Source organism: Pipistrellus hanaki (genome assembly GCF_964339955.1).
Source record: "Pipistrellus hanaki genome assembly, chromosome: 6".
Taxonomy (NCBI): Eukaryota; Metazoa; Chordata; class Mammalia; order Chiroptera; family Vespertilionidae; genus Pipistrellus; species Pipistrellus hanaki.
Window position 1 is genome coordinate 61,336,913 of NC_140508.1, and position 25,624 is coordinate 61,362,536.

Here is a 25,624-nt window from a genome sequence, read left to right on the forward strand (position 1 = left end):
AATAGACTATAACTAAGAGATATAAGGAGGAAAGTCTAGATATAAAAGCCTAGATAGAAGTGGCAGAAGTTTGCTGGGCTGGAAAGGAGCATGTCTAAGTCTGTCATGACAGTAGACTAATTCCATTCTCCAGTCAATGGTTCAGCATTGGATGGGGGTAGGAGGTTCAGACATGCCACACTTACTTTTTCTCACACCTGGATAGAAGGGCTGTGGTGCAGATGAGCAACATTTGTTCTTTCACCCAGTGGCTTTTACTCAATAGTAGACACCTGGAGGTTGGGATGGGTGCGGGATGAAGATGGTAAATGGAGAAAACAAAGGAGACATCTATAATAATTTCAGCAATAAAGACAAACTTTTAAAAATAGTAGAAACCTGTAGAAATCATGAAACCTATTGCTCAGACACCCATATTTTTCAAGTAAGTTAATATTTCCACCTTGACCAACTAACTTCTTTGTTGAAAACGTAAAGTCCACATGCCAATACAAATACCTTGCTTTTTCCCTGCCTCCATGTAATCTTCATCCCATCCCCTTCTTAATTTCTAAGGCATAAAAGGAACTGCAAAACTGTCATTCTCTGGAGCATCTGAGATCTTGCTCCTGGCAGATGTTTGGCTCAAATAAAGTCTTCCAAAAATTCTCTACAAGTTTGGACATTTCTTATGTCAACACCTTTGATATTTTCCCCCTTACACTTGGGAAGCTTTTTTCCCCCCTTGAAATCTGGGAATTGTTTTCTTGAGGAATATTACAATCCGATATATTTTGACTTTACAGTTCTTTTTTTCAGGAGCATTTTTCTACTTTCCTCTTTCCTAAATGTATTAGAACATGCTCTCTGGAAATTCCCTGTTGACATTTTAAAAAGAAAGAATTCAGATCCAGAAATATGCACAGTGATTCTTCCTGTTGTCGGGAAATCAGAACATGAGCCGGAGTTCCCTGAGTGGTTTGAGTTTATCGTTTCAATGATTGGAGTCGTTTATTTCGGCAGGCTGGAAGCACGCTAGCTTTCATAGTTCAACAAATATTCTCTAATTCTCTAGAATACACTGAACATCATTTGAACTCTGCTCTTTTTTTTTTAAGCTCTATATTCATTGTAATAATTTCCTCTGGAAATTAATTTGTTATAGTTATTTCCTGCTTGTATTATTCACATAGAGATCCTCCATGAGAGAAAAAAAAACCCAATCAAACTAACAAGTGAATTCTTATCTCAGTTAATTTTAAAAAACTCCTTGTACACAACACGTAAAACAATCAAATGCAAAAAGACAGAATGAAGAATATTCTTAAAATGACTTTGCAAGATGTGCTTTATTTTGAGTCAGTCCCGAACCCAAACTACATAGGATCATTTTTTCTCCACATAATCTAGTCCATTCAACGATTCTTCTCAGAAACTGTATTTTAATATGGAATGAAAACTACATTTCAGTCATAAATTTCCATGCTACAATGTTATTTAATGAAGAGGTTGTATTACCAGTAACAATAATTTAAGAAAAGACCATTGTTTATTTCCCCAAGCTCAATATACATATTTCTTTCATAATTATGAACTTAAAAAACCCGTCTCAGATGTAAAAATGTGAATTGGAATATGTAAACTCTTTGATATACCTGTAAAACAGGAAGGAAAAATGTCACATACGGAAAACCATTGTTTAATCATGGAAATGGGGAAAAGCGTGTTGGGGGTTGGAGAAGGTGGAAGAGTGCTCATGACCTCAGTTGATAAAGAGTTACAAAGTCAAGGTTCTCCACCTCTGCTGGGCGGCATTTCCCGTCTTTCTACTTCTTGTCTGTGTTTCACCAGGAGCAGTGATGGGCTCTCTGAAGTAGAACAGCCACCACCATGGATGTGAATCACTAGCTGAGTCTCAACAAAGCCCGTGTCCACCTATTTGTTTTGCTGCTTTTTTTTTTTTTTTTTTTTTTTTTTTCCTGAGAAGTCACTGGTGTTTATTGGGGAAAAAAAATTTTTTTTAATTAATCTTCAGTTAAGATAAGGCAGTAAGAGTGTCACTAAGTTATCTTTTTGCTTAGACTGAGGTTTATCCATCCACTGGCATCTTCAAGGGTCTCAACTCCCTCTCTCTTTTTCTCCTAGAAATAGGTTTAGGAGTTTTCAGCCTCCTATTGCTGTTGCATATTTGGGTTGTGCTGAGGTCCATCTATTCTCCCCTCAGCAGCTTCCCCACTGGCGACAGAGTGCCATGGCCTGTGTGATAGCATCTCCTTCAGAAGGACAAGGTCCCACACAGGAAAACATGGCGTCCTTCCTTCTTCCTTCTCTTCTGTTTCTCTGAGGGAGGAGCCCCATCCACGATTCCTTTACATAGTCTATCAAAATGCAAGACACTGTTGATGAAAACATAAACCAAGTAGCCCTGATTCAGAGAAATGGAAGTACAAATAACTTTTTCAACAGCGCCTGGACTTGCAAGATAGCCTTGACTACAAAAGGAAGCCAACTCCCTTTGGCCACCTGTCAGAAGAGAAACCATTTCCATCGAATGAGAAATGCATAGCTCTTATGAGAATATTGTGCTTTTTTTGTTTTTGAAAACTCAAATGTTATCTTGATTTGCAGTCTGTGTCCTAAGGTGTCAATTTGTTTTTTCTCTAGTCCATTTGATCATGGTTTCTGGTGAGCGGTACAGGAATATTAATTTGGCATAGAGATCTTCCTCTAGTTCCAGTTCCCCTGTCTCTCGAACTAAAAATATGTCCGTGCACAGCTTCAAAATTCGGTCCACATTTGGAAGCTCTTCAAACATGATGGAGTGAGAAATCCCACTGAAGAACTCTCGGACAAACTTCCCAATCACAAGGACAACTGAAGCATACAGTCCCATGATACTGAAAAAAAAAAACACAAAAAGTAGAAATTGTAGCTACCAGTTAAATATGGTCAATAGAACACATCTAAAAGAAAACCGTAACATTTTCTTTCCAAATCCATAGAAGATATGATAAACTTAGCAAAGCTTACAGTTTTTCTCTGGTTGAAAACATTTACTTTTTTTGATGATAAAAAAGGTAATTCATGCTCTTTCTTAAAAAAAAATTACACATTACAGAACTCTAAGATTTGAAAAAGAAAAGTCCTGTGAAATCTCACATTTTGGAATTTACTAATTTTAACAGTTTCATGTATGAACTTCAGGTGATTTTACCGCATATAATAACATGCATCAACCATATCATATATTTGGTGGAAATCCAAATGTACTCTGTATAGTTTTTTGTACCTAACACCTTTCACTTTAATAATACTGCATTATCAGAGATTCATTTTTATAATAAAACTTTTGCAATTTCTTAAGAGGCTTTTCCCGGAAAATGGAAAACTTTCTACTTCTACTTGTAGGGGATGTGACAGTGTCCTAGGATTTTAAGCATCAGAATGTAGTGAAAGGGTAACATTGGACTTGTCCAAAACTATGGTTTCTGATGATCCTATATCTACTAAGGGCATAAGGAAACCTAAGCAAATAAAGATAAATTTATGCTAATTTCTAAATGTAAACACTGAAGTGCTTCAATCAAACTGTGCTTAACAGGAAGATATAGTTAACAAGCTGGAAAGACAGCTTCTAGTCCCATCATTAGCATTGTGAGCCACACGAGGATTGGGACTTCTTTGGGACTCTGGTTCCTTATTTTTTAAGATGAAAGGTCAATGATCTGTGAATTTTAATATTTAAGCTACAAAATTAGAAAAATTTAAGAAGATAAATGGCTTCCCATCTTCAACTTTCTATGATACAGAAGTAGACTCCTTTTTTAAGAAATGATTTCTTTTTTTTTTGGGGGGGGGGCATATTTTTCAATTTTATTTTTCAATTACAGTTTACATCTAATATCATTTTGTATTAGTTTGTGAGGTCAGCATAGTGGTTAGCAGACATAGACTCTTGCAACTGTTCATTGTTAAAAGGGTCCTTACCCATAGCCAGCCAGGAAGCCCAGACTGGGGGGGCTGACTTTGTCATTGAAGACCACCAGCTCTAAGGCCTGGGCATGCTGATTGTAGAGTCTAGTTCCAGTCAGATTGAGAACCCACCACTCACTGTTAGATTTGGTTGAATTATCTCTGTACAAAATGATGGTGATATTCATGAAATTATTTTCTGGAAGAGAAAAAATATAACATCAAGTTAGCATGAGAATTTGGGGATTTAATGCACATCCACAACAGTCTTCAAATGGCAGAACCTGGTTCCCGTCCACAGCATATCATTCCAGGATGCCCGCCTGGCCATGTTCACAATGCAGTGAAAAGAAAGAGCAGGCCTAGGCGGGTGTGGGGTTTCTCTTTTTTACTAAAAAGGTCAGACACTTTGGCTACATGTGCAGGGCAGCAGAGTCACAGCCAGAGAGGGAAAGACCCATCACCTGGGCATCTTTCCAACAACTACTTAGACATAAATTCATTCTCATCACCGTTGTATGGGGAAAACACCATTCCTGGAGCACTACCATTGATGTGGAATCACCTGTGGACTGAATCAAGTACATTTCCTACTACCTTTTCAATTGCTCTTATTGTGGGGTCTTCATATTTAACACTGTAAGAGGCAGTTTTCTGCCATAGATATGGTTGCTAATAGAAACAAGTAAACAGACTGACTTAAGCAGTAATGTAAGTCATTAAATATGAATTGAGTCAATCAGGTTCTATACCAATAAACAGAAAAAGAAAATGAAGAACAGGTGAGCGAATGACTCCTCTGGCTGGTGAGCACAGCCAGGAGCCATAGCCTCTTGCAAGGGAAAGAAAACTGGAAAGAAGTTGGACAGAGGTTGAAAAATGCAAACCCTCGTGTGTTGAATAAAAGAAAGATTAAAAAGAATGACTGAGTGATTCTCTCTCATTCTTACCAGATAAAAGTTGCTTTATAGGTTTGGAGTTAGAATCACTAGGTGCTTTCACGTAATATGGGTAGATCCTTTCTATAGTCCTGTGCATAAAGAAAAAAAAAAGGTAATTGAGTTTTAGTTGTTTTACCCACATAAAATTGATTTTTATTGCTATTTTGACCTTATATCAAACAAATAATGGCAAGAGTCTTTATATGTCTATACAATGTGTAGTCACCACCATTTATGGATACTGGTTATAATCGGAATTCTCTGAAGCCAAACAAATTCATCAGGTTCTATCCCAATGCACACAAATAATCACTAAACACTACACACAAATAATCAATGCCTTAAAACTGCTGCAGGGATTTCCCCATATCTGCTACTGTTTCTGAAGCAAAGGGCTGTCTTTCTTGCTAGGAGCCTATAATTTGTATCAATAACATTGATCACTCTTGATTTTTAGGATTTCAAAAATATTGATAATTAAGTGGACTGCATTTGATCTAGTGATATGAGTAAGATGTGAGGAGAGAACTGGTGACCTGAATCTTATCCAGCCTCTGGAGGGATGAGCAGGGTTGCCTGCGGAGATTGTCCCATCGTCCTAGACCTGTTTGTGCATCTGGGAAGTGATGGAGGCGGATCTGACAATCTTTGAGGGACCTTCAACTTGATTGGTTAACAAAGGATGTTTTAGTCAGGAATCTGTCTGAGGATTGCATCATGGTGGTTCCCACATTCAAAGCATAAACACAGGGCCAGGGCAGACTGGCCACAGAACTGGCAAGTGGCTGGTGGACATCATTTAGCAGTTTTAGACCAACAGCACTTTTTTTTTTTTCTGCTGCTAGTTCTTACATTGGAATCTAAACATCACAGCTTGGATGTGTTTGAAATGGAGGACTCATGTGGCATGATAATATGTTAAGATATAATTTCCTCCTCAAATTTCTGTTTACCTTTTGCCAAATGCCCTCCGCGCTCCCCTCCCCCCCCCCCCACACACACACACATTAGCTAGGCATTCAGTGACCCTGCAGCAGATGCAAAAGGAAGGGGTCTTGCAGAGTCTTCCCCTGGCTTTTGGTGATTACAGAAGATGACAGCACAGCTTGCCGCTCAGGAGTGAGAGCAATACTCCCTGGCTAGGCGGACAGAGAGCGAGAGGGAATGCAATAGAGTTGCTTCAATCTATTATAGTACAACGAGGCCCCCAAACAGAAATCCACTAGAGGTACCAAAGAATGATGAGTGCATTTCTGGCACATGATGAATTCGTAGGTGGGGATTCTTTACCAGGTACATACACCTATTCAAGCTATAGGAACAGAGCAATCCACTTACACTGGCGTTGTGGAACTTTGTGTGTCGTTGCCAGCTATCATTTTAGCTATATTCTTTCGAGTAATATTTTTAAGAGGAAAAGAAAGTTTATCTGTTGCTATTTCTGCTTTTGCACCCAGACTCATGTTTCTGTTAAGAAAAAACATACAAAACGTCAATGTCGCTGATTATTCAGAAATCTGGAAGAGAAATTATCAACTCACTTGACTCTTAATGTTATTAATCTCACCAAGGTGTTATTGGGTCCACTACTGTCAACCCCAGCCCTTCCTGTCCACCTCAGCTGTATGTCCCATTTCTTAGACAACAGGTTAGTAAACCCCAGGGAGGCCACCCACACTTTCACACAAATGGCGGAGGAGGAGGAGGCACAGTCTGCTGAGCAAAAGAGAGAGCGTCCTGCTGCTTGGACACGCATTTCCCAAACCCTCTCTATGTCAATCCGGCGAAACTGGTGTTCCCGGTGACTAATGGAATCCACATTTTTAAAAGAATGTTCAATCAGAAGGTGATGTTTCCTGTTGTTGTTACTTTTTTGGTAGGTCTTCAAAGAAAGGCTAAGGAGTAAATTTTTTTGGCAGTACAGAATTTCATGTGAGGAATCTGGGGCATTTAAACGAGAAAATAAAATTAAAGAAACTCTTTTGCATGATCAACTATCCCCTTTTGGAATATTTCTTTACAATATTTCCTTGTGAATTCGCTTTAGATTCTAGAAGGCTTTCTTCTGTACCTATCATGATTGTTTCTTAATTCCATCGGAGAAGCTGGAGTGGTGGACCCACATGAACCTAAAGCTTGGTTGACAAATAAACTTGTAGAGAGTCCTCAGTCACAACTGTGGTGGAAGAAACTAATCAGTGGGTATATTGTGTTGAGGCCCCTGAACTGCTTCCCTAACACGTCTGGCGTTGGGATGCCAGAACTTTTCCTAAGACATGCTCAGTCTAAACAGGTGAAGGAGCGGCCACGTGCTGGCCATTGGCTCAGGTTCGGTGAAGAGCCATTTCCCTCAGCTCCACTCTCCTGGGTCTGCCAAGCTGCTCTCACATCTCATGCTTGGAGGAAAGATCTGCTAGGGCTCTCTGGATATTGAAGAGATGCAAGTGAGAAGCTGGGTTCCTAAGGCTGCACATTCTTTATTATTAAGACCAAATTTTCAGTGGCAGAAAGTGAAGAAATTAAGCAAAAAACATGTACATAACACATAGACACAGACAACAGTGTGATGATGGCCAGAGGAAAGGGGGGTGGGAGGTTGGTGGAGGGCAGAGGAGGGTGGGGACTGAAAGATACTTTGCTTGGGGGCAATGGTGGCATGGTGCAGTGTGCAGGTGATGCTTTATTGGGTTGTACACTTGAAACCTGTATGGTTTTATGAATAAATTTAGTAAAACAAAAAAAGAAAAGAATAAAATCATAAGAAGGCCAAACTTCAACCTTTTAGGGAAATCTTACAATACATCCAGGTTCTGTTTCATTTTATGAGTCATCTCCCTTTTTTTCTTTCTACCTTTCTCTCTTGCTCACAGAACTCACTGCCAGCTTCTCTTTGAAATGGAACTTAGCCCCGGCCCAGTGGCCTAGTTGGTTGAGCATTGTACTGTACACCAAAAGGCTGTAGATTCAATTTCCAGTCTGGGTGACATACCTAGGTTGTGAGTTCAGTCCCCTATTGGGGCATGTATGGGAGGCAACTGATTGATGTCTCTCTCTCTCTCTCTCTCTCTCTCTCTCTCTCTCTCTCTCCCTCCCTCCTCTCCTCTCCTCTCCTCTCCTCTCCTCTCCTCTCCTCTCCTCTCCTCTCCTCTCCTCTCCTCTCCTCTCCTCTCCTCTCCTCTCCTTTCCTCTCCTCTACTCTCCTCGCTCTCCTCTCTTTCTACAAATAAATTAAAAAATTTCCTTGGGTGATAATTAGAAGAAAAAAAAAACTTAGTAGAAAAAAGGAAATGTAATAAGTTTTAGTTTTGTCAATGATTCCCAGGCAAACCATTATTTAATAAACAAAAATGTTAGCTGTAGCATTGAATGATTGTTCCCATGATGTAATGCAAACTGAGATCCACATTAATATATTTCTTCTGTATTATTATGCTCCCCACCCCATCCCGAGTTTAGATTGAGGGAAAAGGGAAATTATGCATGGAAATACAGTAACTACCTCTGAATACTCCATGAAAAAACAACAGAGAAGCTACTATTGGGGTCCAGGAGCTCGTGTATCATTTTCTGCTTACTGGGAGGGCTGATGGTCCATAAAGAATTTGAGTTTCCTTCCAGTTCTGCTACTGTTATGTCTTCTTTTTCATAATTTTCCAGAAATTGCATAGCACCCTATATGCACACAAATACACATGCATAAATAGATCACATACACAATGATGATAAAGTTATCACTCTTCCTCTTAACTGACTGTTTAGAGATCCTTTCCTCTTTAAAAGGAACATTTCTATACAGATTATCTTGGTGTCCCATTGCACTGACTTTATTCCCCTGCCAGTGACATCATCAAAGCCCAGTGGCGGTACTGCCACACCAATACAGCTATGGAATCACTCAAATTAAATAGTAAAGGCAAATCAGATGACTTAGTGTATCTTTTCCTTCTCACTAAGAAGAAAATTTTTCAACTTTTGGAAAACGTCTCTCTGGTAAGAAAGTCACATTTCGTTGACCCAGGAATCCTGGCCCTGTCCTCACAGATGTTCATCTCTCAAGGTTGGTTTTGATAGTGTGCATCAGAGACCAATAATTTTACAAAAGAGAAACGCCTCTGTTTACCCAATCACTTTTTTTAAAAAAATATTTTGTCCATTGATTTTTTTTTAGAGAGAGCAGAAGAGAGGGGGCAGGTGGAAGGGAGAGAAGCATCAATATGAGAGAGACACCTTGATTGGCTGCCTCCCACAGGTATCCCAACCAGGGACGGGAATCAAACCTGCAACCCAGGTATTGGCTGCTGAGGAGGAATTGAACCCAAGATCCTCTGGTGTACAGGCCAATGCTCTAACTACTGAGATACACCAGTTAGGACTGCCTGATTCCTTTTTAAAAATTAAATAATAAATATTAATTGTAGCCAAGCTGGTGTTGCTCAGTAGTTGAGCGTAAACTCAAGGACCAAGAGGTCACTGGTTCCAAGCCATCAGGATATAAGCCTGGGTTGCAGGATCCTCAGTAGGGGGCAAGTGGAGGCAACAGATCCATGGCTCTCTTTCATCAGTGTTTTTCTGCCTCTCTTCTTCTTCCTTCTTCTAAAATAAAAAAAGCCATATTAAAAAAAATGTATAAAAATTATTTGTAAAAAAATTTTTTTAATTATAAAAGGTAATTATTATTTTTTTATTACAGAAATAGCTTGGAAAATATTCAGACAACATCATATGTAAAGAAAATGCAAAGTATGTAAAGAAAATATAAAGCCCCCTTCTTCTACTATGACCACCCTTGGGTAGTCAGAGCTAATCAAATTCACTACATACACATGATTTATTCAACCAGTCCCTACTAATCCTCAAGCTGCTTCCAGTTTTTACTAATACAAGGAATGTTGTCAAAAGCAGGTACTAACATAGCATTTTTTCTATATTTTTAATTATTCCTTTAAGGTAGATTCTCAGAATAGACCAACCAGTCAAAAGAATAAATATCTACCCAAACTTTAAAAATTAAAAAATATTTTAAAAGGATCAACCCCTGTTGAGCTTACATTGAAATTTTCTGAAATAAAATTATGAATATTAACACATCCAATAATATAGAAATGATGTCTTCGATGATCAAAATGGCCAGTGGCTCGGAATCTGTTGTGTTCAGCTGAAAATCTCTGAAAATCCACCCCCCTCCCAGGCCATGGCAAATAGTGACTAATATGACAACCCCTCAGCTCACCTAGATGAAAGCTCTTCATAGAAGTCTATTATATACATTTACTTACAGTGTCACTAGAGAATGCTTTCTTAAAGCGCTCATACTTGGTATCGTTCATAACTTTCAGTTGGCTTTGCTGGGCGCTCATTGTGAAAATAGGCTGGAAAACAAGACACACAGTGTTGTGAATATTCTGAAGCTCTTCTCTGCCTCCTGGGTCAAAGGGGAAAGGTTTGCATAGGATGCCCGCCCCCCTGAGCACCCAGGGGCAGCTCGCCTCAGAGAGCTCTTTTCTGAAGGGATTATTCCTGCACCCCAACCCAGAACAGACCTCTCCTTCCCCTTATTTCCAACATCACAGATTTGTTGAGAAGTCAAACTTTAGATAGGGAATGTGGATAGGCAAACTCTAACTACACGTCCCGTAGGGGTGTATCAGGAAAGAGTACTGTGCGAGGAAAGGTACTTGAGCGAAACCAGGAGGAAGTGCACAGCCATTACCTGGTAACCACCCAGGGTGATTGTGACCGAGACATCCAGGGGCTGGTTGATCACGCCGGCAACAGATTTGATCAAAGACATGAAGAGAAGAGGGAACCAGACAATGCAGATGAGCAGGACGATGATCATGCCTCCCATGCCATACTTCACCACTTTCTTCTTCTTCTGCCCCCGGGGCTGAGGGTATCTCTGCAACAGAGGAGTTCACACAAGGCTCAGGCCGCTGACCCCTGAGAAGCAGGGGCGGTGCACGAGTGCTCGTCTCATGGGGTTGGGACTCAATTCAGTCCCGATTCTGCTCTGTTTGTTCTAACATGGGGGAGCAACCTTGTCCCAACCTGGGAGCCAAGGTAGGTGGTGACATGAAGACGTGGTGAGCTTCCTACATGTCCCCACCACGGTGCCACGTGGGACCAACAGGACCCCAGTGACTGTCTCCCTAAAATTGTTCGGTGGGTTGTGTTGGTGCTAAACCTCAGAACAAACGGATCAAATGTGGTGCTGAATAAAGCCTCTGGTTTTATGGGATCATGCGGGAGAAAGACATTTTACTTTAAATTCCCGAGCACTCAAAAGCTTTGTCTTTTTAACTGAGCCCTTCTCCCTCTTGCTGGGTGGAAAAACATTTTTCACATGTTGTCAAAACAATGTTGTTCAAGGCATGCCACACGATCTGCAGGATCAGCACAGTCCTCTGCTCGGGTGCTATGCTGAGAGGGGTGGGGTTGGGGGTGGTGACAGGTGTGTGTGTAGCACTTGGTAGGGCTGGAATCACTTCCATTTGCTTGGCTAAGAGACCCACTAAGCTCTGTCTTAGAAGATATGGGCAAGGTGGAAGGAGCCTGCTTTGCTGTCTGATATTAAAACTGCTCCAGCTCTATATGCATATTCCTTGCTTAAATGTTGCTTCTCAGTGACCTAGTTTCCTTCCAGGGTGACCCCTGAACTTAGGCTACATGTATCATCTGGCAGCTGTCGCCCCTTCCCTACCTGGGGCTCACACTCCATTAGGATGAATTCATTTCAGTACATTTAGGGCAAGAAAAATAATGTACATTCTACCTGGAGGCACTGAGCTCGGGGTTACACACTAAGAGAAAGGTCTGGAAGCCTGCAGAGACCTCTCTGGGGACTTTAAAGGACACTCATTGCCAAAGGGCTCGCCGAGCTTTGACACTGAGTAGTTCCTGAATATGGGCTCGGAACCATGAGGACACGAGCTGGGCTGGAGGGCGGGTCAGAGCCAGTATGGAAAGCATTATTGACTCAGTGCGAGAAAGATGATGCTTCTAAATGACTGCTGTGAAGTTGGGTGAGGTTCATATTAAGGACAGTATTTTAATACTGTTGCATTGGAATTTGATATTATGGTTTAAAATTTTTCTATTTTAAAGGAAAATCTAAAATATTTAACATTTGGAAATACATATTCATACACCAGAGATTTGTTTTTTCATTATTTTCTCAGCGAGGCCAGTTTAGACAATGGGCCACTTAACCCACTCCAACAGCACCCTAGTATTATTATACATAGTGGAGAACTTGGTGAGTTAAAGGAGATTTATCTATTCTCTGTCAAGAGCAGTTGAGTCTCTTCTGCCTGTTTTGGGACCATGTTGGTTCCTCTTTGGGGTTTCCCTAGAAAAGCTCCCAGTAATCCCCATACCTCCTCCCCCTTTTCTACTCACCCCTGCATGCATTTTCCAGGAAAGAACAGGACCAAGACCTTTGGCCTCTCTCTAATTATGAGGCTCTCTTTCCCTTTAACTTTCAAAGCAACTGTCACCTTCCTGTTCTATGCTGCTCCATCACCCCTTTCCTAGGTGAGCCAACTCTTGACCAAGAGTTCCAGTTTGTAGTTCCAGTCACACTGCATTTCCAAACAGCTTCTTAAAGTGTTTTGGCACAGCCTGTGTTGCTCAATGGTTGAACCTCCACCCATGAACCAGGAGGTCACAGTTTGATTCCCAGTCAGGACACATGGCCAGGTTGCTGGCTGATCCCCAGTAGGGGGCATGCCAGAGGCAGCCAACCTATGATTCTCATCATTGATGTTTCTATCTCTCTTTCCCTCTCCCTTCCTCTTTCTAAAGTTAATAGAAGCATGTTAAAAAAAAAAAGTGTTTGGGGAAGTGGCTACATGGAAGTCATAGTAAAACATGACTAGGAGTGAGTGGCTTGCATTGTGTGTGCTCATGCCAACACGGGCCTCTCTTTTTTAAAAATATATTTTATTGATTTTTTACAGAGAAGGAAGGAGAGGGACAGAGAGCTAGAAACATCGATGAGAGAGAAACATCGATCAGCTGCCTCTTGCACACTCCCCACCGGGGATGTGCCTGCAACCAAGGTACATACCCTTGACCGGAATCGAACCTGGGACCTTTCAGTCCACAGACCGACGACGCTCTATCCACTGAGCCAAACCAGTTCCGGTTACTTATTGTTGTTTCTTCATAAAATGCATTCATGAAACCCCAGGAACACATTACATTCAATATGGAATAATCCCCAAGAAAAGTTACTTTTAAAAGAAGCGTACTCTTCTGCTTCATCTTAGAAAAGTGATAGTTACTGGTAATGCTTCAGTCTCTTATGGGATGAAGTAGAAACTAGTGTCAGATTCATTTAGACATTTGATACTTACCTCTCACATACCCAGGTTTCTCCAGATATTTTACCATGAGTGATTTAAATAGCCAGAGACTTAGCATAAGGTAGAAGCATATATTTAAATTAAGGAGATACATTGAAATGTGGCTTTTATTTATTTATTTATTTATTTATTTATTTATTTTTGTTTTTTAAAATATATTTTATTGATTTTTTTACAGAAAGAAAGAGAGAGGGATAAAGAGTTATAAACATCGATGAGAGAGAATCATTGATCAGCCGCCTCTTGCACACCACCTACTGGGGATGTGCCCGCAACCACAGTACATGCCCTTGACCAGAATTGAACCTGGGACCTTTCAGCCCGCAGGCCGGCGCTCTATCCACTGAGTCAAACCGGTTTTGGCTTATTTATTTATTTTTTAAATTTAATTTATTGGGGTGATGTTAGTAAAATTATATAGGTTTCAGGTATACACTTCTATAATACATCATCTGTATATTGTATTGTGTGTTTCCCACCCCAAGTCAAATCTTTTCATCATTATTTATCCCCCCTTTACTCTCTTCTATCTCCTCCTCCCCCCTTTCCCTCTGGTAATCACCATGCTGTTGTCTGTGTCTATGAGGCTTTTCTCTTTTTTTCTGCTTAATCCCTTCACCTTTTCACCCAGCCCCCAGTCCTCCTCCCCTCTGACAGCTCTCAGTCTGTTCTCTGTATCTATGGGTCTGTTTCTATTTTGTTTGTTTATTTTGTTCTTTCCACATATGAGTGAAGTCATATGGTACTTGTCCTTCTCTGACTGGCTTATTTCTCTTAGAATAATACTCTCCAAGTCCATGCATGCTGTTGCAAAGGGTAAGGGTAAGATTCCCCCCCCCCCCTTTTTTTTTAAAATGGTTTTAATAAACAGGGATTCCCTTTTTAAATGTTTAAAGATGTCTTCGGTTTCTTTTCTGTGATTCTTAGGAAGATCTTTATGTTCCATTGAAACTTACTGGAGCTTTTGTCTACCTTTCTTGGATCTTACAAATTAATTCAAAATTGCAATATATTTTCCAATATATCAAATAGTTTGCTTCTCCCTCCTCACATTTTTAAACTTCAGACTAAATAATTCTTGGTTCTTCCTCCTTGTTTTCATATGACATGATTTCCAGATCTTTTTGTCGCCCTGATTTCTACTGTCTCTTTGGTAGACTGGCTCTCATATTCTGTCATTATATCAGTTTTCTTGTACCTTGAAAATCAGGAAAAGCTAACACAATTTAAATTATATTACCAGCCCCATCTCTTTCACTCCCACAGATGCCCAAACACAGAGGCTATGGAGCTAATGGCCCCATGACTACAATTCCCAGAAGAAACTGCAGAATACAGAGATTACACAGACTAGAGGGGACTTTTTCAAAGAGATAAGAAAATAAAAAAGAAGACATTTCACACCACCTCAGCTAATGTTGCTTGAGTATTTCTATTGTTATTATGCAAGAGATTCCTGCTTTGTGTGTTAAACTTGAGAATCCTATAAATAATTGTAATTCTATTTTTAATCTTAATATGCAACCTGGCAGAATAATGAGGTATTTGCATTTCAATTTCCTTTGCACAAAGCAGTAACATTGTCTGTCCCTCATCAAAAAGCACATCAGGTGGTCAGCCTGAGTCCAAGCCACCTCACCCCACTTTTTTCCACCATAGCAAATTTCCTCCTGTTCCCCAATGAGTTGGTTAAGAATTATTGAGCCACACAGCAGTATATAATTTCTTCTTTTAAAAATAACTACAATACACAGTGGCCAAAAGAAGAACACATCTGGATGCTATTGCTAAGACAGCAGTATGTCCAAAATTCCCAACTCTAGTGGGGTGAAAATCAATAGGATATTTATAAGTCCTAGTAGTTTTGCCCCTGTCTCCATTTATTTGGCCACAAAACTTGCAAAGGTTCACATTAATCTTATAACCAGTCTGTATCTAAGAGAGACAAATGGGGATAAGGCATTTTTATTGGCTTACTTTTTCCGACTCCCGCCAACACTTCAGGATGAATATGTGAGCATAGATGTCCTCCACACAGATCCAGCTGGAGAGGCTCAAGGTCGTGTCTGTCCACACCCAGTCCATCACAGCCCTTAGCTCAGTCAAAAATGGAACAAGGCGGAACCTGGCAGAAACCACATGTTGTTAAAGAGACAGTTCTGGGATGGCCCCCAATATCCAGCTAACAATGGGAATGCATGCAGTTCTTAATGCTTTAGCTCTTAGCTCTTAGAAAAAAATTTCTCAAGGTGACCCTTATAATAAAATTCAACTTGGAATGCAACTGCTTTTCATTAGAAGTCTAATAAATGAGTTGGTATTTTCCGTTCCTTTTTTCTTTCTTTCTTTTTTGGCTGATGGTCTTAACAAACTGGGATTCCCTTTTTTAGTGTTTAAAGGTGTCTTCTTCAATTTATTTTATAAGAAATTGTACAAATCTTTCACTTCTTTGGTTGAGTTTATTTCTAAGTATTTTATTGTTTTTGATGTTATTGCAAATGAAGTTTTTTCTTTATTTTTTTCCCCAGATATTTCATTGTTAGTGGTAGAATCACAACTGATTTCTGAATGTTGGATTTTGTATCCTGCAACTTTACTGAATTCATTGATTAGTTGTCAAGTTTTTTGGGGCAAGTCTTTAGGATATTTATATATAAAATTATCTGCAAATATGTTTTGTAAGCATTTATTTATTCATGTTACGATAATCTGTTGGACACAGGCTTATTGAATTGATTGTTAGGGCTTTGTTGCTGAGTGAGCTGGGAAAGTTAATACACCTTGTAAGTGAAAACCAGGGAAATGAGAGCCATCAGAGGAAATAGGACATGTCATTGGGCCACACAGTAGACTTACTAGATGACTAAGGCCAACAGGACGCTGGCTCAGTCTCTTATATTTCAATTGGGAATGGGTTGGCCTGGGCTCCTCTCAAGTCTGCAGACTGCTCCCTGTTTCTTGACTGACAGCTTCTCCCAGGCTGGAGGGTCTGGGTTAATTTCAAAGCCCTCACATCATCTTGGGTTACTGCTTGGTATTCTCCTGTGGGCTACACAGCTTTGCCCAGAGAGCACTAATTCAACATGGGGAAGAAATATCAGCCCCCATACAGGATGCCACTAAGTGAAGCACTGTTCCACACTGGAGGTTCCTGACATCTGAGCATGCTCAATACCACTTTTATGACCAAGTCCCTAGCCCCCAAGTTTAGTCCTAAGGAGGAGCCAGCCATGCCTAGAGCAGACTGACTTTTATGTAATCAGCCTGATTTTTATGACTGATTTCTGAGCAAACAGAGAGCAGATGCTACCAATGAAAGGCTCACATGGACGAGCAATATGCTTCCTTCAGCAGCTAACTTACTACCAGGAATAAGCAAGTCACGTGGCATTCCCACTGATGTTAGGGGGGGAATAAATGGCCTATTCAATGCATGGACTTACTGTGCATGCAAAATTCCAAAGGTATTTTGGAATAGTCTAGGTTCCTTTTGTCTCATTGTGCCCAGAAATTTATTTATACTTAAGGATCATGAATCCCAAAATATTATCACAGTAATTATGCAGGATATAGAAATAGAAAATTAACCCATGTGGATGATCCCAGAACAACATCCTGGCCAGGTGTGTGGCAGCTGCACATAGAAAGGTATTTCAAAAAGCATATCTGTCCTGTTGCTAAATACTGTAAGAGTTTCCTTCCTGTACATCAGCAATCTTCCTCTTCCTATTCTTTCCCAGGTAGGAAGCAGAATGCCTTTCACTTGGTGGCCCTTTGTGAGTGACTTTGGCATACAGCATGTGTCCTTACCCTTGAAACAGGAAGAGGTTGACGTAATTGTAGCTCTTTGTGAGGAAGTTTCCAAGCACTCGTGTAGGGTAGCCACAACGGATTTGGTAGGCAGACAACCCAAAGTAAACACATTTTACAAAGTACCAAAGCTGAGCAACCAGGTTCTTGCTGAATTTCCTAAAACAGAAACATTGAGAAAAGTGAGGGAATGGACTCCTCTCCTGGTAAAAGGAAACCAGTTTAGGATTTTAACAGAAGCCTAATTGCCCCTCTAGCATTAAAGTCAATTCAGTCAATTCAAAGGAATTCACTATGTATAGTTGATCACTCCAAAGGCAAAAGGTAGGGTAATAAAAAGATCCTATGAATGGTGCCTCTAAGGTATTAGTGCATCAGTCAGTCGTTTAAGCCATAAATAAAATAAATTACTGTTAAGTAAATTTACTGTTAACATTTTTCTCACAATGTGGATGTTGCTGCTACTCTGTCCAAAATTAAAGCTCTAAAAGAAAAATGTACAACCATAATTTTGTAAAGTTCAATTCATTTTCATTCACACTTCTAATTAGCCACGCTTATTAACATGCTATTCTTAAGGCTTAACTCTGAATGACTCTGGTGCATAAGATCAAGTTCATGTTAAAAATGAAGACTTTTAATGATATTATTAAAAATATTTTTACTGCATCATATGGACCAGTCCATGTTCCTCTTCTGTGGACCCTTTATTATCATATCCTAACAGTTCCTATTTATAGCTGTCTCCCTTATTTTTCTGTTATCGATTGACACATTCATTCATTCGTGCATTAAGCACCAAATTTGAGGTGTGGGGTGAGAAGACCTGGGAAAAGTAACACATGGACTACAGAGACCTACAGAGTGACAAAGAAGAGGCACTGTGGGTTGGAGGCAGAAGAGAAGGGGAGGGAATGGAAGGGCTTTCTTTGGAGTGGTATCTTTGGAGGACTGAAAGTTAACACAGAAGATGCTTAGGATTCAAGATGATAGAGGGAAAGCTGGTATGAGCAGCCTCCAGGATCTTACCAGGCCTTTCCCTATCAAATTTTTGGCTACCCTTTGTAAATCTCAGTGTCTAACCCATCTTAACCAGCACCAACAGTTTCCAAAGTCCTTACCGCTCAGTCACTCCAGGCAAGATGAAGAACATCCAGAAGTGAATTCCAAACACAAGAATGACCTGAAAAATGACCTTTCCCAATACGGTCTTTCTGAGGTACAGTGCTCGGTCCACCACCATGGTTCCAAACTGAATGAGGACCATCACCAGAAACGGCCCGGGCACCTGGTCCTCGGACAGAGAAGACGTGATGTCTGCCGCTGCTGAGTGTTTCTGGGAAAGAGACAACAGGTTCTGGCCTGAGTGACGTTTCACAGGACACATCACTATTAGTCATTGGGTGCATGGTGGCCTTTACCTACCCCGAAGGCCCAAAAGCCAAAGACGATGATGATGAAGTCCACAGTGTCAGCCAGGAACATCAGCACATATACGTCGGTCACGGCACTGTAGTCTGGGTTGATGAGGTTGTAGAAGAACTGTCTGATGGGCACATAGATTTGCAGAGTCCTGCAAAACAGAGACCCCCACCCCTTTGCTTCAGGAGAGGCACAAGTGGAGAAATGACCAGATTCTACAGTCATTCTATTCCTCTTTCCAAACGGGTTACACCTCCCTCTCTCAGCCTTGGGACAGTCCTGCTGGGGTGGGAGGGAGGGCCTCCTGCTAGAACGGAGTGCATACAAGTTCACTGCCAAGGCAGGAGCACATGCCTTTTTTCTTGTGATACAGTGATATAAAGCCCTGAAATTTAGGTGCCTGCTTTGTCACCTGATTCATTTAGTCTGCACCTATGAGACCTTGAGCATGCTACTGAATGCTCCTTGTTTTCATTTCCTCTTCTGTAAAAGAAGGTAGTAATAAGACCTGAGGCATAGGGCTGGACTGAGAAATACATGGGAATACACCGGGGTGCTCATACCTGAAGTGCTGACCAGGCGCTAGGCCATGGTTAGCCAGCCCTGCCCTTCCCCCATGTGGGTCCTGGGCCTCTCTTCTCATGGTTCCCAGGGAGTACCCTGCGCTTTTGTTCACTTAGCTCTGTCCTTAGTTACCATGTCCTCCTGGCTCTGCCTTATCTTTACTGTGCTCTGGGTTTTACCTCCAGTTCAAGGCCATGTTCAGGTATGGATGGGCCTCCGGGCCTGAGAGCCCATATTCAGGACCAGCCCTGCTGCCTCCTCATCTGCTGTTGGTCTGCAGCCCTGACACTTGGGAAGAACCTGTGCACTTTGTTGGAGACTGGCTATATGCCATTGAAAACTATTTCCCCACCATGTGCCTCTGTTTCTCCTCTCTAGAATGAGAATGTATGACTAAGGTCTTTCAGGCTTTGACAACGAATTCCTCTCTATCCAGTAGTCCTTTCCATGAGAATGCCTGGAATTACATACTGTGAGCTTCTGAGATTATCTATTTATCCTGTTCAAATAGAAAATGTGTGTTTCTAAATGCAATGAATGTAAAACAAATCACACTTATTGAAAAGTGATTTTTAAAAATATTAACATTTTTTTCTTCCTTAAGAGGATATTTGTGATATGAGAAACCACTTCTCTGTTCTTCACCTCTGCTATATATGAACCATTTGTTATCAATTATTTCCCTAAGGCCCCCCGCCCTAAAATAAAACCCACACCCCAAGTGTTTGTATGCACTTACTTCTTTATGGTAAGTGCTTTTGCTCTGATTAAATGTTCTTGAAGCTTTTCCAGGTAAAGTTCCCTTTTGCTTCTTTGCTTGATGCTCAAAACACTGCTTCCTTTTTGACTGCTGTTTCGGGTGCTTGTGCTGCCTAGGAATAAAAGGAAGCCAAGATGCACTGTGAGGCACAGACTAGTTGACATAGACACCAAAGGAGTCCTTGGGGCCCTCATGGCAAAGGGATGGCTTGAAACTGACTCAGAGGGAAGAACACACGTGCCTATAGGAGCAGTGACTGGGCATTTGGAATCTGCCGCCTCAGCTCTGCTTCGGTGGTAAAACGCATCTGTGGGTTTGTACACCCAATGCTGAGTCATCCCTGGACTGCTATGAGATCTCTGTCCCAGGACGAAACACATGGGGAGAGCGGCTTTTTCAGTTCTACCTGGGGGGCTAGGTTGCAGGTTTCTCAGGTTGGGTCCAGGGCCCAGCCCTTTTCTGATGTCCTAATTTCTCTAATTGTAAAATGAATATGAGGACCTTCCAGCATCTGCCTGAAAAGTATATTCTGAAGATGAATATAGTCATGCACCAATTAATGATACATTATTTGGGTATACTAGATTCTGAGAAATGTGTCAGTAGGCAATTTTGTAGTTGTGTGAACAACACAGAGTGTACACAAATCTAGATGGCACAGCCTCCTACCCACCTAGGCTATATGGTAGACCACCATCATATATGCAGTCCATCGGTCATCTAAAAGTCATACATGCATGACTGTACATAAGTGTTTGGTAAGTTTCAGACAGGATATAAATACAAATGCTCAATTACTCCTAGAGTGACAATTGTAAGGCATATTTACTTTCTGATTGCACTCCCTACTTAGTAAGAAGTTAATGAATACATGAGCAAATTATTAGATAGTATAGCTGAAAGTTCCCATCAATGAAATATAAATATCTTTTTGAAATAAATTGTGATTTACAGCACTCTGAACAGACCCAGCAGAATTTATGGATCTGATTTTAAAACTGTGGTATGCCCAACACATTCTAGGTCCTAGCACTATGCTGGCCACTTTCCACAATTATCTGAAGTCCTTGTCCCGGAAGGAATTAGACATTTAGAGCAATGATGTGACAGGGCCAGGCCATACACACAGCTGAGTCAGCACTTGAATTCTTGTCTGATTTCAAAGCACTTTTGATTCACATCACAGTATCTGCCTGCTTGGTAGCACCCAATGAACTCCCTGCCCCAGACACACTGGCACCAGTAAAACGAGAGCCCCAGTGGGTATTTCCAGCCCAGGGATACCTCTTTGAGACCTATTTGAAGAAAAGCTGGATCTGTGGGATATCTGGGAGCCGCTGTTCGAACGGTTCCTCCTGACAGCCGTCAGCTGCTCAGGGAAAGACACGTGCACTGACTCCGTGGACGCAGCCAGGTTGATGGATTTCAGAGAATCAGAGGAGTCCCTTCTGCCGTGACTGAGGGACTGCTCTTCATCTGACTCTTCCTTGTCGGTGCCACTGTCCGCAATGTCATCTTCATCCCATAAGCCATGGCACTGAGAAAGCACGGGAAGGGGCAATTCAGATTGCGGTTTCAGGTGAGGGAGCTGGTGTTCTGCCCTATAATATTTCATCGAACAGACTATTCCCTTAGATTAGAAAACCAAAGGCAAAATGGAGTGATTGTATTTGGTAACCCTGTGTTATGTAACTGAAATTTGCAGAGAGAGTGGAACTTGAATGTTCTCATAAAAAAAAAAAAAAGGCCAAAACTGATTTGGCTCAGTGGATAGAGCATCAACCTGCGGACTGAAAAGTCCCAGGTTCAATTCCGGTCACGGGCATGTATCTTGGTTGTGGGCACCAGTAGGGGGTGTGCAGGAGGCAGCTGATAGGTATTTCTCTCTCATCGATGCTTCTGACTCTCTATCCCTCTCCTTTCCTCTCTGTACAAAAATCAATAAAATATATTTTAAAAAATACATATGTGAGGTAATGAATGTGTAATTACCTAGATGGAAAAATCCTTTCACAAGGTATGCATGTATCTAATCACCACATGTCCAGTTTAAATGTTTTATAATTTTGTCCATTATACCTCAATAGAGCTGTAATTAAAAAAAAGATCAGAAAACCAAGGCAGGGAAGAGATTCTAAGAAAGCTTATTATCAATAATTTTATGATGGTCCCAAGAGAGTGGATATGGGTGGGTAAGAGGAGAAAAGTTTGGCTAATTAAGTAAGATGGAGACAGCTGATGTTTGGTAGATGGAGAAAAGGTGAAATTACAATCTCTTGACTTGTTCCATGAGCTTACGACTAGCACTCCAAGTATCAACTTGAAGTGTAAGTGGGTGATTTTAGCCCCATTGCCCCATGTTTACTAAATATCTGTACTTGAACAATAATGCTGTCCCTCTCCAAGCTCCGTAACATGACGTGAATCCTTGAATCATCCATGGCTGACTCAGAAACAGAGCTGCAAATACTTAACTCAAAAATGTTGGCCCACATGTGAAACAGATTATGATGCATTCTGCAGAGCCTGGGTTTTGCTTCAGGGAACTGGGATGAAAGGGCTGATAAAGAGAGGAGAAATGACAGCGGAAAAGGAGGCGAGAGAACAGAGGCCTTCCTGGAGCATGATGCTACCTGGACCACAAGTTACCCTGACAATGAACTTGCTGCTGTTAGTCAAAGTTCCCCAATGAGCTCACAGCCTCCTGAGCGCTCAGACAGCCAGACTCTGCATTTATTCTGATCCCAGATTTATTATAAGTTACATTATTGAGCACAGAGTACTGAAGAAAATGTCCACTAAATGAATATGATGGTGTGTGTGTGTGTGTGTGTGTGTGTGTTTTAAAGCATACAAGTGAACACCATCCACTGACCCTTCAGCACTATCACCAATCCTAATGTTCACAGTCTCTAGGAATATTACAGGGACAACACTTATCAGCATGGACTGGTTAACTGTTAAAACTGTACCTTCAAAATTGATCGGTGGAAGAAAAGAGCCAGGAGCTGAATGAGATCATACAGAACATAACCATCTTTCTTTTCCACACCTATAATATTAGTTGGGTAGAAAGGTTTGTCCTTGTTCAATTCCACATTCTTATTCCAGGGAAAGAACCCAAATTGGAAGAAATACTTGATCACAATTGTCACCTATACATGGATGATAAAAATTATTAAAAAAAAAATCCTTGCAAGCATAGTTATATAGGAGAGACAGCAATATAAAACAACTAAGAAAAATTCATTTCACAGTTTTGATGGTATAAATGCACACAATTACATGAAACGATTACGTCACCGTTCTTACAGACCAATGGCCAGAACAGGCGCTAAATCTTACCCTTGTGACTGCCTTTGATTGTAGATATAACAGGGTCAGTCAGGTCACTCATGACACTACTTAAATAACTTGCCATATTTTTGAGAAGTAGGCTAATTTATACTGATTTGATACATAGCTAATAATCAGCTATTAAAATATGGTATTAGGACACAAGAGTAGGGTAATGTTTATGCCTTTATTATATTTTATGCATTGCTTTAACTTGCAATCTCTATGAACAATATTACGCAGGTTTGATGTACACAGTTTTCACTTTACTCCAGTCTCTTTCTTCTCCCTACTTTATTGCTCACTGGAAGTTCTTCTCAAGAAGATATAAAGGTAAACGAAACTAATTGGCCGCTTGTGCTGTTCTAAGTGCATAAACGTAGAAAAGTGGCATGCTGCGAGAGAAGGACAAATGAGAAAATTGATGTGTTTCATTTAAGCATTCCTCTAATGTCTATATCATCAGGAATTCATTGCCATATACAAAATTCATTAATAAAAGTACTTTAAAAGTCCTCTCTGGACCTAGAGTCTTCCTTTAGCTCTTCTCTCTCTCGTCTTCTCAGTCAGGCTTCTGTGAAGAACAGCCCTGTGTTTCTTATCTTAGCGAACATCCCCACGTACCAAATTCCAAAGCAGAAACCTGGAGGTCATTTTTGCCTCTCCCCTTCTTCTTCACATCGCAATAAGCTTTAGTCAATCACTGAAACCACATTTACCCACTCATCTTCAACCTCTTTGGCATTGCATTCAAACTCTATTACTTTTCACCCATAATTTAAAATAGTGTCCTAGCTGGCCTCGATGTGTCCACTTTCATTCTGTATAAAAACTTGCAAACACAAATCTGATCAAGTCATGCCCCTGTTTATTTCTTATCTTTATTGTTGAAAGTATTACATAGTCTCCTTTTATCCCCCTCATTAACCTTTTCTAGCCTACTCTCCATCCCAGGCCTTCACCATCCAACTGTGTATGTCCATAGGTTATGCATGTATGTATACATGTTCTTTGGTTGATCTCTTTCCTCTCACCCACTCACCTCTGCCTTCCTCCTGAAATCTGACAGTTTGTTCCATGTTTCTATGTTTCTGGATCTATTTTGTTCATCAGTTTATTTTGTTCATTAGATTCCACATAATTGTCTTTCTCTGACTGGCTTATTTTACTTATGATAATACTCTCCATGTTCCTCCATGCTGTCTCAAAGGGTAAGAGATCCTGAGCATAAACCCTGTTGCATTCCCACGCTCCTTCTGCTGCACTCTCCATGCACAGCCTGCCTTCCAGCCATCTAAACCACCTGTCATTCTTGGCATGTGCCAGGTTGTCTTACACCTTCATTTGTCTGCATGGGTTATTTCTGATGACTGGTGCTCCCTTTGCTTTCCTTCTTTTGGTGACTTTATACTCATCCCTTAAGATTCAGTTCTAAGTTCTCTTTCTCTGAGAAGTTGCCATGATACCTAACTTCTCTCCGCCCCACCAGGCCGCGTGAGGCACAGCACCTGTCTAACTCTGTAGTCTCTTGTCCCCTCACCTGTGATGGAAATGAGTTGGCAATTCTCCCTTTCTGTTATTCGGATTTTTAAGTGGGTTATTATATAACTTGGTGTTTTGATTTAGGGAAACTGGCCTAAGTTTAGAAATGGGATATATTCTTGCTGCATTAAACTGTATTAAAAGGGCGAACTATAATATATTATTTAATTCAGTATCCATTCATGGAACAGTCCCAGGCTCAGGCAATATGCTTGGGTCTGCATAGCACTGTTGTTACCTTTGTGGTTAATATCACAGGACAGACAACCAGGCTCGAGGAGTCAGCCCCGCCACTCACTAGCTGGGTAACTTTGGGCCAATTGTTTAACCTTATTAAGGTTGGTCCCTTATCTATTAAATAGGAATGATATTAGCACCTATTTCTGTGTGATGTGTAAAGTGTAAAAAGATATAGATAAATTACACGCATGAGGTAACTGTTAGGTATGTCATTTATACCTAAGAATATACATTTACTGATTGTTCTGTGTTCAACTATCTGGGAGTCGGGGCAGGCCCACCTATCGCAAATGCCCCATGCAGCTTGCAGAAGGTGGTACCCCAGGCCTACCTCTGTGTAGACAATGGCCATCATCCAGAACCGTCTGCTGGGCCTTGGCACAGACAGCATGGCCCAGAGGAAGATCAGAATGGGGAGCACGAGGGTGATCACGGAGGCGGAGACCATGTGGTTCAGGATGATCACAAAGTAGCACACCATCTCTGAGCGGGCCACCAGCGTGTTGTACATGGCATAGAACAGCAGCAAGAACCGCGGCTGGTCCACGTAGAACTTCTCCGACTCCTCCAGCTCGTCATCGTGAAACATCCTGTGAGCATAAGCACGACAATCCTTTCATCTTCATTTCTCCAAATTCCTGATTGTCATGTTGCAAGAGCCTTCCTGTCCTTTCCCTTTCCTCTGCCTCCGG

The 25,624-nt window shown here is 41.0% G+C and overlaps 1 protein-coding gene across 3 annotated transcripts in view; it reads right to left on the reverse strand.

Moving 5' to 3' along the window:
• Positions 1–1,917: 1,917 nt before the first annotated feature.
• The window catches only part of PIEZO2 (piezo type mechanosensitive ion channel component 2), a 309,596-nt gene continuing 285,889 nt past the window's right edge, over positions 1,918–25,624 (reverse strand). For all 3 annotated transcript variants that reach the window (XM_084887741.1, XM_084887742.1, XM_084887740.1), the window contains 15 exons: positions 25,264–25,522; positions 22,787–22,969; positions 21,099–21,351; positions 19,794–19,926; positions 18,494–18,641; positions 18,190–18,404; positions 17,069–17,227; positions 15,236–15,383; positions 10,603–10,791; positions 10,169–10,261; positions 8,392–8,564; positions 6,231–6,359; positions 4,902–4,981; positions 3,967–4,150; positions 1,918–2,876 (listed from right to left, as the gene is read on the reverse strand). In XM_084887741.1, the coding sequence (XP_084743867.1) occupies positions 2,624–2,876; positions 3,967–4,150; positions 4,902–4,981; positions 6,231–6,359; positions 8,392–8,564; positions 10,169–10,261; positions 10,603–10,791; positions 15,236–15,383; positions 17,069–17,227; positions 18,190–18,404; positions 18,494–18,641; positions 19,794–19,926; positions 21,099–21,351; positions 22,787–22,969; positions 25,264–25,522 (2,599 nt within the window). In that variant the 3' untranslated portion in view covers positions 1,918–2,623. The remainder of the gene's footprint in view (positions 2,877–3,966; positions 4,151–4,901; positions 4,982–6,230; positions 6,360–8,391; positions 8,565–10,168; positions 10,262–10,602; positions 10,792–15,235; positions 15,384–17,068; positions 17,228–18,189; positions 18,405–18,493; positions 18,642–19,793; positions 19,927–21,098; positions 21,352–22,786; positions 22,970–25,263; positions 25,523–25,624) is intronic.